Below are 12,922 nucleotides of genomic sequence, written 5' to 3' on the forward strand. Positions count from 1 at the left end.
ACTAAACCCTCCGGTTTATATAGACACCGGAGGGGACTAGGGTTGTACAAAAGTTGGTTACAGATAAAGGAATCTTCATATCCTAACGCCAAGCTTTCCATCCACGCCAAGGAGAGTCCCATCCGGACACGGGTGAGAGTCTTCGGTCTTGTATCTTCACAGCCCATCAGTCCAGCCCATGTCCAACAGGCCGGACGCCCGAGGACCCCTTAGTCCAGGACTCCCTCACTCATCACCAATGTTTTGTAGATGGATAGGTGAAAGACAACGGCGGTGGCCTCTGAGAGTGCGCGGGACCGGTGTGTGCCCCAGACCCGACATTGTGGCTTGGTTGGGGCCTCCGGCTTTAGATATTAGGCTTTGATGCGAAGTCTGTTTGGTATTCGGCTCGCATTTTTGGCATCCCTTCATCAAGTGGATAGGAGTAGCGACAGATGTTGTTGAGATGGTGGCTTCAGACTTACTGATGTATTACTTTGTAAGATCCTGGTGAATAATTGATAAAGTGGTTGTAGTATCGCCCAGATGCAGATGCCGGGGGTCATCCTCCTTTTCTGGATTTTTTTTTTGCACTAGTTCATGGTACGGGTTGGCTGGAGGACACCTCATCCCATGCTACCCCGCCACGCAGGGCACGGGTCGTAGAGAGAAGAGGAGAAAGAATGAAAACGGGTTGTAGAATAAGAGCCGGCTTCATGAGATTGTAAGGTGGGTCAACCATCAATAAAGTAGTACATAATTAAAATTACTATTATACATGCCGGCTATTAAATTGGCTCTAAATGACATGATAACAGCTTATAATTGTTTGTTGGCTATATTATTAGCCATGCTCTAATGCAAGAGCGAACCTTTACACGTGCTCCTAGGTAGTATGAGTAAATTAGAGGAAAGAGGAAGAGAGAAAGTGGGAAACCAACCAATAGACTAAGAGCATCTTCAATAAAAGATGTAGATGTAAAAGTAACTAACTTTTATATTTTTAAGGCCAAAAGACACACCTCCCACGGATGTAGATGCAAAAAATATTACATCACTTGATTCAAGTGTTATAAAATACAACACCTAAAGATGCAAATTTGCATCTCCACCTTTTGGGTGATGTAAAAAGCCAGTCGCGTTCCAACGGCCAACAGTCATTCATTTCTTTTCCCCACCCCGCGTATTCTTTCTCACTATGCCCACCGCCTGCTGCCTACCCACCGCACCATGCCGCCGTCGCCCCGCGCCAGATCTGGCCGCCAACCACCACCGCCGTTGGTTCCGCCGCTCCTCCGCCACCAACCGCCGCCGCACGCCTCAAATCAGGCATGTTTCCGCCAACCGCCGCCACCTCCTAATTTTCCACCACTGAGCATCCGCCCAGCCTCACCCCACCACTGCCCTCCACCAAACTGAATCATGTGGCGCCGCCCCCCCCCCCCCCCCCCCCCCCGATTCAAACGCCGCACAGCTGCCGCCTTGCCGCCAGAAGGTCTTGAAGAGCAAGACGAGGTTCTTCGGAGTGCGGGCAAAGCCGTCCGACAACTTCGGCGCCGAGTTCTCCGATGTACCCCACCGCCGATGAGGCCGTGCGGGTGTACAACGTGGCAGCGTGGCGTGTCGGGAGACTGAGGACGGAGCTAAACTTCCCAGAGACTGAGACCCGGGCGGATGCAGAGGTCCTCGTGCCGGATAATTTCCGGATGGAGGAGATGACGAAGGAGAAAAAGAAGAAGAAGAAGAAGCCGACCATTGTCATTGCTAGGTTGAGCATCCGGAGTATTTCTAGGCCAAGCGCGGGTTCTACTGGAAACGCGACGCCGAGCAGAAGAAGAAGAGGGTGAAGAAGGAGGACGAGGCCGGCCCCTCGACAGTGACCCCGTCGAGTCTGAGTCAGGGGAGTAGGGTGACTCGAAGGAGGAGGGTGAGGAGTGCGACGACCCCAGCAAGGGTGAGCTGTAGGAACAGTTCAAGAGCTCCAATGAGGAGTAGTTTCATCTTCGATGTAGCCTACCTTACAACCAACCTATTGCATGAGTGAATGGTATGCTAGCTTTTGATGACATGGCAATCTTACATAGCTAGCTGCTGGCTCTATTATTAACCATGCTCTAATCGCTTCCAACTTACTAGGCGTCCTTGCCGCTCGGTTCAACACGGCGATTGACCTCACACCACCATCAGCTCTCTCCTTACTCCCTGCTGCCTCCGTGCAACGCCTCCGTCTCTCTCTCTGGGCCTAGCTAGGGGGACTCTACCTGCAATCCCTGTGCTTTTGCAATCAGCCTGGACGGTGGTGTGGTACCTAGGGCTGGCTTATGCAAGGTATGCCCGCCATCTCCCCTCCTCTCTGTTCCCCTTATCTCCTTCTTTGTCTAGTCTAGGATTAAATCTTGGATCTAGAGCGTCTTCATTACAACCAATTTGGTCGCAGTTGTCACAGGTGTGTTTCTGCTCTGCTCTCTGCAGGCATCGATTTCATTTGCTCTCTCTCTCTCCCTTACGCCCTCTCTCTCTCTCTCTCTCTATATATATATATATATATATATATATATATATCCAAATGTCTGGTTTACGAGCTAGCGACCCTTATCTCTCTTATATTGTGCTTGAATGAATATTCTTTCTCTTTCTCGCCTCTCAGAGTCTACTACAGTACATCTGAAGAACCATCTTTGCATCTTCTTTAATCTGCTGAAATCAATCGTTTGGAGCAATTCCAGTTTGTGCTTCCTATCCTATACTACGTACAGTACAGGGCTAAATCTCCAGCAGGTACGCATTTACTTGCTATCAACATCAGCAGGCGGCCTCTTGGCCTCAAGCAAACTAACTTTTTCTTTTCATGCTCTAGATCTGAATATATAACACCATCTAGTTGAGAATGGGGGACGAAACTTTGCTGGAGCGTATACTCAATGGAGACGAGGAACCAAAGGATCTGCCATTAGGGCTGTTGCAAAGTATCACGAATGATTTCTCTGAAGAGAGAAAAATTGGTCAGGGTGGATTTGGAGCGGTTTACAAGGTACAATTTACCGTTGAGAACATACATAAAAGATCTCCCGTCCACTAAAATATACTAGTTTCATTAAAAGTACCCTCGATTAAGTTCGTATTAAAAACTTTATTTTATTAATAAAATCAGAGCAGGACACTCTCCTGTTGTTCTTGTATAAAAAATAGTACCACCAGTAGAGGCAGAACTTGGCCATCTATGTTTCAGTATTGTAAGGCTGAGCACCAATTTAAATGGTGACCAACAGGGTGTACTCCGAAATGGAATTATTGTTGCTGTGAAGAGGATTTATGTGACTGCACACACAATTGATGACAAGCTATTTCGCCGTGAGTTTAATAGCCTGAGGAAGATTAATCATCAAAATGTAGTCCGCTTTCTTGGCTTCTGTTCTAATACGTATCAGACACCGATACAAGAGGCTGGGTCAGAAGAAATTAACTTGGCCAATGTAAGAGAAAGATTGCTCTGTTTCGAGTACATCAGCAATGGAAGTCTTGATAAACATATTACTGGTATGATCTTATTGTATTTGATGCAGCTCTCTCTCTTTACTTCTTTACTGTATTGCCTTTACTGGTCTTCAATTTTCAAGTCAGGGTCAATGGTTAGGGACAGACTTGAATTTAAATATTCTATCATTTCCAAGTATGTAGTTTCACATAACTCCTCACCTTCTTATGTACAGATGAATTAAGGGGACTTGAATGGGAAACACGTTATGAAATAATCATTGGAATTTGCAAGGGTCTGCGCTATCTTCATGAGGAAACCAGTATTGTTCATATGGACCTTAAGCCAGAAAATATATTACTAGATGGCACATATTTGATTCCAAAATTCACAGATTTTGGTTTGTCAAGACCAAATAAAAACACGCATACTATGGGCCTACGTTTTGGAACACGGTAAACTATCCATCAGAATAAACACTAGTGGTTAATTGATATTTTTCTATCATGCAATCCTACATTTATTTTGTGTTGTATTTTCTTGCAGAGGATATATTGCACCGGAATACGAGAATTCTGGCAAAGCTTCAGTTAAATCTGACATATATAGTTTGGGTGCCATAATCTTCGAATTAGTAACAGGTTGTATGGGCATCCCCGATGAAAACAATGTAAGGGTGATTTATGTCACTTCTTAGAACAACGATGATGTTGTGCATGCATCTTTTAATTGTTTGCACTAAAATATGCATACTATCCTACAGAATGGCTTATCTAATTCAAACAACATATTTCGGGATATGTATCATGCATGGGTGGATAGTTTTTTTCTGGTGTTTTGAGGTGAAGTGATGCACTTCTGTTGATACATGGTGCGAGGCAAACTTATTACTTTCAACTAAAAAATTGTCATGCAAACCACATGACACATTGACATGGTTCCCACTATAAGATTCTGGGATCATCACACATACTTAAATTTGTTAAATGTAGGTACTTCGGAGGTGGAGGCACAGGTGGACTAAGCCACCGACGTTACTACAATACCAGCAAGTAACTAGATGCTTGAACATAGCAGTACGCTGCAGGGAACAAAATCCAGAAGCCAGACCTTCCATATTGAAGATAATTAGCTTTCTGAGTGAATCTGGAAGTACAGATATGCACACTAGCCAGGTAAGCTAACTAGTTCAAGACACCTTGTAATCAAACTGTGGAAAGGGATGCATTATTTGAAGTCAAAAGAGACACATTATTTGAACAATATTATTGAGATCAGAGAGCTAATAAAGTGTGGAATTTCAGTTATTCAACTCTAAGGCTGTGTTAATTTGGTTCCAGATTAAAATACATATCATAGGTAATCTTAAAATACATGGTAGCATGATCCCAGATTTGTCTTTTACAACAATCCTAGTTATCCTAAATTACTCGTTGTCCGGTTAGTTGAGCTAGCATTAGAATAAACAAACTTAGGAGACTTATGGGGTGTCCTGCCAGTAGTTATGTAGAGCTTTTGCCTTTGTACATATGCCACATATGCACCGTCGTCTAAACACAGATAACTCTTTTCTTGCAGATAAGACCTTGTTACATTGAAGATGACATGCTGGGGATTAAGCCCCTCGAGCTACTTGTTCCTTTTGAGCTTAAGAAGATATCATGCTTCACAATTGAGCTAATCAACGATACACATAGTTGCATTGCCTTCAACATCAAACCATCAAACCCACCATGGTACAGAGCACAGCCAGACAAAGGCATTGTGCGACAACAATGCAAGTATGGTGTGAAGATAACAGTGCCACCACAAGATATGCACCATGCTGACAAGTTTATCGTGAAGAGCATGAAAGTGAGCGAGGGTCTCACAGATGAGGATATCATAGAACACACGTTCGAAGAGGCTGGTAAAATTGCTGATGAGGTGAATTTGATGGTTGTATATGAGCCTCACGAAAACTCCAAGAGTAGAGAAGAGACCAACAAGCCAGTTGAGGAAGTCCCCAAGGTAATAAATTCAAGCAGTTTTAACATGGTCCCTCTTATTTCCTCTTTTCACATGAAAGATACGAGTATATAATAGATTTGAGCCATTGAATTCATTAATTAGTGGTCGGAATAGCACTTACCTTCTTACCTCTCATGTGAAAAGAGGAGGTAAGAGGGACCATGTTCAAATTAGCCAGGAAATTGTGAACTGTCTTATCTTTCCATTTCTTGTGGATTCTTTCTTGACGAATTAATTTCTATGCTCCTAGGTGGAAAGGAGAAAGATTGATGTATCTGCTTCCGGAAAGAGCAAACTTGGTAACGGTGGAAATGCAGAGGCAGCTTCCATGGTAAGCTTAGTCAAATAATCCGACAAGCGCTGCTGCTGCAATGAGTTTTTTTAATCTAAGCACATCATTGTTCTGCATACAAGGCTATCAAATCAAGGGTGCAAGGACAATGTATCAAGCAAAGAGAGCAGCGTCGTTTCTACCCACGGCAAAGCTCCTCACACCATTCTCTGGGTTACATGCTGATCCCGCTGCTGGACAGAGTAGCGGTCAAGGCTGGTGACGCGCAGGTGGCCAAGCTGCTGCGGGCGTGCGGTCTGGGCAAGGCTCGCCAGAAGCTAGAGTGCCACCTCGCGGACATCCAATGTATCCTGCTGGACGCCGACACCAAGAGCCGAACCAATGCTGCTGTCCACTCGTGGATGGAGGACCTCAAGACTGTCGCCTACCAAACTGACGACATCCTCGACGACTTCCGCTACGAGGCATTGCGCCGCCATGCTGCCAAGATCGGCCACGTTTCCACCGCACACAAGGTTCGTCCTCGTCCTACCTTTTCTTCCCACTCTGTCCGGCTCTGTTTTCAGTTCTGGCCCCGTTTGGGAGCTCAATCTTACCACTGTAAATTTCGTGTGCGCTACAAATACATTTCCTCTGGTAAGATGGTGTTTGGTTAGATGGTAAACTTGCTGATTTAGCTGGAGTGTAACTGCAGCTGGATGGTGGAACTTATTGCTAGGATAGTCTTAGTGTGCTAACTTGTTGCCCCATAGTGTGTTCGATTGTGAGCGCATGTGGTGGGTTATCTTATTGTGCCTTGAACTCACTTCTCCCCTTCCCAACCCCCTATTCTCTCTGGTTGTAGTTTGGTGTATTTCGTTATGAGTAATGGAAATGGGCTTATGCATGGTTAAAAAAAAAATCCGGCTAGCTCTATTCTCAGTTCAGGGATTTAATCTGAAAATAACGGCCTTTAAATTCAATTTAATATTTTAATTTGGGAACGCAAGCCTTTTAATTTCTGTTTTATTTGTTTTCTTTCCAGGTGCTGAGCTACACCACTTCCAATAACCCGGTTATTCTCCGTCACTCCATGAGCAAGAAGATGAAGGATACAGTTGACATGATAGATGAACTGGTCGAGAAGATGAATAGTTTTCACTTCCGACAGCATACCGAGGCTCCACGCATTGATCATCTGCAAACACACTCTCAAGTCGATAAATCACAGATTGTGGGCAGACAAGATGAGAAGGAACAACTGGTGAAGATATTGCTTGGCCACTGCTACAACAAAAATAACAGCAACCATGTCATGGTGCTCCCCATAATTGGTATGGGGGGAATTGGTAAGACCACCCTTGCCCAACTTGTGCACAATGACCAGAGGGTGAAGCATCATTTCGAGTTGGTCTTATGGGCATGTATCTCCGAAAAGTTCGTTATTGAGGAAATTGTCCGATCTGTAATAGAAGTGGCCACGATGAAGAAGTGTGATTTGACTCAGATGGAGGCACTGCAGAAGGAACTTTGTGGAGTTTTGGGCAAGAAAAGGTATCTCCTAGTGTTGGACGATGTTTGGAATGAAGACGGACATAAGTGGGATGCTATGAGATCATTACTAAACTCACATGCTGGCTCAGGTAGTGCTATAATTGTGACAAGCCGCAGCGATCAAGTTGCGTCTATCATGGGCACGCTTCCTCCACATCACATATCACTTCTAAATGAGGATCAATCATGGGAGCTTTTTCACAGAAATGCATTTGGGAGGGAAGCGGAAAAGCAAGATGAATTGATTACAGTCGCAAAGAAAATTGTCCACAAGTGTAAGGGATTGCCTCTTGCTATTAAGACTATAGCAGCTTTACTTCGTTCGAAGCATCACAGTCAGTGGTTTTCTGTTTTGGATAGCGATGTCTGGAAAGATGACATCCTCACATCTGCTATTGTACCTGCACTACAACTGAGCTATGATCACTTGTCATCCGAAGCAAAAATATGTTTCTCCTTCTGTGCTCTTTTCCCCAAGGATAGCCCGATGGATAAAGACACGCTAATCCAGTTATGGATAGCCAATGACTTTATTGCATCAGAAACAAGAGGCCAAGAAATTTTTGATATACTAGTTTGGAGATGTTTCCTTCAAGATGTGGAGAATCAACACTACACTAAGATCGGTGATTATGAGCATATCCACAGATCAATTATTTGCAGGATGCATGATCTCATGCATGACCTTGCTGAATCCGTAAGTGGAAATGATTGCTTCATTCTGCAAGAATCTTCATCATGTCAAGAAATTCTGCACGGACCCACTAACATCGGTTCATTACAGCATGAGGTTCAGTATTTATCACTTGATCATGTGAGTAACAATACTCTTGCAGCAATGAAGGAAATGCTAGCTCCCCGAGCCCGCACAATATTATGTGTCCAAAGGGAGTTGCAGTGGACCCAAGCATCTCTGGATAAGGGCAAGTCTTTGATTATGGCATTGTCAAAATTCATGTCATTGCGAGCATTGAGGACACTCTCATTCGAGACACAAATGGCAAACTTGAAGCATCTTCGCTATCTAGATCTCTCATATTCTGGTATAGCTACACTGCCAGGATCCACTACCATGTTGTATAACCTGCAAACGTTGAAGCTCATTGGTTGTGAAGATCTTAAGAAATTACCAGAGGGCATGAGGTATATGAGCAGTCTTCGACACATATTTCTTGCTGGGTGTCCTAATTTGGACTGCATGCCACAAGGTGTTGGTCAGCTTAATTCTCTGCAGACATTGACGAATTATATCATTGATAGTGATGCAGGCCGTGGAATTGATCAACTGAAAGATTTGAATCTAGGTGGTAGTCTTTCTTTGACACAGCTGAGAAAAGTGCATAGTGCAGAAAATGCTAAACAAGGCAATATATCCGCTAAGCATAATTTGAAAAGAATCTCACTGAGTTGGTATGGACTCTGTAGTAGAGCTGGATATGAAGTAGATACTAATGCAGAAGGAATACTAGAGGCCCTTTGTCCTCACAATGGTCTTGAAGTTTTACAGTTGTCTAATTATAGTGGTGCTAAATTGTCATCATGGATGCACAAGTCTACACTGTTAGAACATCTGAGAGAGCTTCATTTGCGTAGCTGCAGGAAGTGCAAGGATCTTCCACCATTATGGCAGCTGCCCTCCCTCTGGTACTTGAATTTGGATAATTTGGATAGTGTGACAAGTATGTGTGTTGGTAATGATGATACAGACAATGGGGAGTCCTGCATTCCTCCATCACCCATCTTTCCTAAACTGCGAGTCATGATTGTTTACAAGATGCCTAAGCTAGAGAGATGGCACCAGGTGGCAAGACAAGTATCGGCTGTATCATTCCCTCGGCTCAAAGTGCTACATATTTCTGGATGCCCAAGTTTAGAGACACTGCCGGAGGGACTCCTGCAGCAGGTCTCAGCCCTCACGGAACTAGATATGAGATATTGCGACAAGCTGAAGGGAGCCTTCTCAAGAGGTGGTGCTTACTGGAAATTGGTTGAAGCAATTCCCATGAGAACTGTTTTTTGATCCCATGCACTGAATGCTTAGGATGTCTGTGCCTGTGCTTGTGTATGCCGGCCTTGTGGAATTATTTATTCGGTCCAGGACTGATGCATTGTTGAGCCTGTTAATTATACGTATATGTTGAATGATAATTATATGTAAATATGTTATCATGCCATGCAAACCTTGCTGGCATTTTTGATTTTTTTTTTTAGAAAAGGAGGAAGACCCCCAGCCTCTGCATCTGGGCGATGCATACAGTCATTTTATTAATTATTCTCAAAAGACCTTATAAAGAAATATGCTGGCATTTTTGATATATGTTGAGCATGTCTTTCTTATTCATCAAGCTGATCTGCAAACGCGTGATCTGAGATTTTTGTGGCCAGTCCATTGTTCTCGTAAAACAGAAGTTGCCTCATTAAATATTGTCCTCCTCTGTTCCGTTGCTTACTTTAATATAGGGCACTGCTAGGTAGTTAGTGGCGAGTTAAAGCTTTCTTTATGGAACCTGAGTTAGTTACTGTCAGGGGCACCGCCAAAGCTTCACCGAAGAAAGGTAGTCCCAAGAACGATGAAGCTCGGCACGGTTCAGTTAAATTCAGTTAGCGGATGTAGGGGAACGCAGCAGAAAACAAAAATTTTCCGACCTACGCACCAGCCCAGGACCACTATGGAGACTGCATACATGGTTTGATCTTTTTCGTTACCGACTCGTAGTGCAGCGGGAAGTAGAGTCGATGACGATCGGCGGTGCAGATCCCCGCAGCTAGGATTTACAACCTCCCAACCGCGAGGATGTATACCCTCATCTGCTCCTCAGACAGCCCTCCAGGAGGCGGTCGAACAGCCCCCCGGACGGTGTCGCGGACAGCCCTTCGGGAGGACCTTCGAAACTCGAACGGTCACTCGGACAGCCCTTCGGGAGGACCTTCGAAACTCGGACGGTCACACGGACAGCCCTTCGGGAGGCACTCACGAACTAAGACCGAAACTACGATCTCTCTACAGAGTTGCACACATACGGTGTCATCTATCCGGCAGGGCTTCGCCGTCCAGAACTAGTTCCTGCCGGAACCCAGACAGCCTTACGGCTCTACGAAACTCTTTTCGTGGGAGGGAGAGAAGAAGCCAGATAATGCATGGCATGTGTATGAGAGCAAGGGATGAGTGTGGAGGGCTGCCCCTCCACCTCTATTTATAGGAAATCCCAAGGGGGTAGGGTAGTTTCACAAAAAACCCAAAATGCACATGAATGAAGTCCTTCCACAAGGACCTAGGAGTGAAACCAAGGAACAAGAGGGTCCCCAAGGGGGGATACCCCATGTGGCCGGCCACACCCTCATGAGGGGCCCAAAAAATGGCTCCTATCCATCCATGTCATCCCCAAGATCTTTTGGAGCAAAGCCCCAAAAGGTGGCTTTCCATAAAGTAACCATAAAGCTGATTTTCACTATTCACGACGACATTTTTCAGCGTCTGATCGAACTGAAAATATTTATGTGGGCTAAGAACATTTCCAGTACCCACTAAAATGATTTTCAACGCGTTCCGAAACAATTCCGGTTTTAGTGATTTTCATCTGCGAAACGCATCTGATGTGGCTCCGGCAGCTCCAGAACATTTCCGGTTTTTATCTCAGAAAATTCCAAAAAGCTTCCAGAATGATTCTGGCATCCTCCAAGAATTATCAGGCATGTGCCGAAACCAATTTGACTTAATGGTGTATCCCGAAACAACTTTTCGGTATCATCGAAACTTATCCGATGACCTCTCTCTGCGGTACGATTTCGCTGTCCGAAACTTTTCGGTGTCCGAAACTTTTTCGGTGATTTTCTCTCAGACTCCCTGTCTAGTATTCAGCAGATAGATGACCCTTAAGTGTGTGACCCTATAGGTTCGGTGAAGTATAGACATGACCCGGAACCCCTTCCGATCAATGATCAACATCGGAGCCGTGGACACCCATATTGACCCCTATACCCACACGAATAAATATTCGAGTGAACCTCCAGTTGCCGTGTGCTATTCCTGTTGCTTCGCGATATGTTACAAATACCCGAGGTGAGACATGTTGGCATTCCCGTGGATCAACAACTTGTCCACTATGCTAGTTACCTCGTTACCGGTATTGTTCTCTTTTCTCGTTATCGTGTTCCGGCATCCCCGTGATCAAATCACAAAGTGTCTGGCCAGACGATGATGGATACCGTAACACCGAGAGGGCCCAGAGATATCTCTCCATCGTCGGAGGAGCAAATCCCAATCTTGAGCTATCAAGTTACTTGACACACTTTTCCATGAACCCGTAAGCCGCCGTAATAGCCACCCAATTACGGATGACGTTTAACAAACCCCAAAGTTCATGAAGCAAGCATGAAGAAACTCGATACTCTCATGGTCTAAGGAATCATGCAAACGTTAACCATCTCTGTGTTATGTACCAATAAACTTGTGACGAATGAATCTCATAGCATAACATCATGCCGGGTCGATTCAACACAAATGTTCTCTTAACATTATGCCCTCAAGGTTGCTGACATAGACATGCCCATGATCAGGAAAACATAACCATCATGCAACACTTGAGCTAGTCTTAGAGGCCAGACTAGGAATACATTTTACCGTTTATTATTCCACACGTGCATATGAGTCTTCCTCCGAGCCTCGTGGTTATTGCAGACTCGAGAACCATAGCAGTTATAGCATGGAACATAAACATAATTATGAACTTGGAGATAAATAATATCATTTATTATTGCCTCTAGGGCATATCTCCTACAGACTCCCACTTGCACTAGAGTCAATAATCTAGTTAATGCTAATGCACTTTACACCTGTGGCACACCGGTGTAAATATGCTTCGCTTGTGGTATAGCCTGATGTCCAACGGATCTGACGACTTCAGTTCCGTGTGTATCTTTGCATGTCCTCGCGTTTTCACATTTTCACAAAAATTCATATTTTGTGTGGACTTGGCTTTGTATGTATGTGAATCACAGGTCGAACCTGGATTCCTCAGACTGAGTTATGGAGCAACTACCTGCAGTAGTGTCCCATTGTCAAAAGCCATCTTGGAACTATACTAAGTTCATGAATGAACTATATGATTCAACATCTTCTTTGTCGCTTCTAAAGCGTCAACATACTTAGCCCTTGTTATAGAATTCGCCACAGTAACTAGTTTGAACAAGTTCCAACTAACTGTGCCACCACATTGTGTGTTACACAAAACCCTTAACTTAAATCGAAAATCGCACGGTGAAAAGATGAAGACTATCGATGTAACATTTTACAACGAACTCTTCATGATCTCCGCTTGCAAGAAAACATATCATCAGTACTTACTCTAGTACTCAATGACATCTTTCACTGTTGTCCCACGATCAGTACTTTGATCACTTTAGTATCCATACTCGCAACACCTTGGGAGTATCGGACATATCTGGTTGTTCTACATACCATGGAATACATGATTAATCCAACCACAAAAGTGTGTGGAATCTGCATCATGTATTTTACTCATCAGTGTTTTGGGACACCGAGTCTTGCAAAAACTCCTTCCATGTGACTTTGGCAAGAATCACTCCTTGGCGTTTTAAATGCTAAAAGGTTTTAGCATCTTGTCAATATGTAT

General features: G+C 44.3%; 1 protein-coding gene across 1 annotated transcript; it reads left to right on the top strand.

Moving 5' to 3' along the window:
* The first annotated feature begins 2,120 nt into the window (after nucleotides 1–2,120).
* LOC123170208 (putative disease resistance protein RGA4) lies at nucleotides 2,121–9,556 on the top strand. Its single transcript, XM_044588051.1, has 11 exons — nucleotides 2,121–2,307; nucleotides 2,627–2,757; nucleotides 2,837–3,010; nucleotides 3,249–3,516; nucleotides 3,690–3,909; nucleotides 4,001–4,124; nucleotides 4,447–4,629; nucleotides 5,033–5,464; nucleotides 5,715–5,795; nucleotides 5,879–6,271; nucleotides 6,781–9,556. Exons 3-11 carry the CDS (start codon nucleotides 2,867–2,869, stop codon nucleotides 9,307–9,309), a joined length of 4,374 nt encoding a protein of 1,457 aa, XP_044443986.1. The 5' UTR covers nucleotides 2,121–2,307; nucleotides 2,627–2,757; nucleotides 2,837–2,866; the 3' UTR covers nucleotides 9,310–9,556.
* The last annotated feature ends 3,366 nt before the right edge of the window (nucleotides 9,557–12,922 follow it).

This window comes from Triticum aestivum, chromosome 7D (assembly GCF_018294505.1).
Source record: "Triticum aestivum cultivar Chinese Spring chromosome 7D, IWGSC CS RefSeq v2.1, whole genome shotgun sequence".
Taxonomy (NCBI): Eukaryota; Viridiplantae; Streptophyta; class Magnoliopsida; order Poales; family Poaceae; genus Triticum; species Triticum aestivum.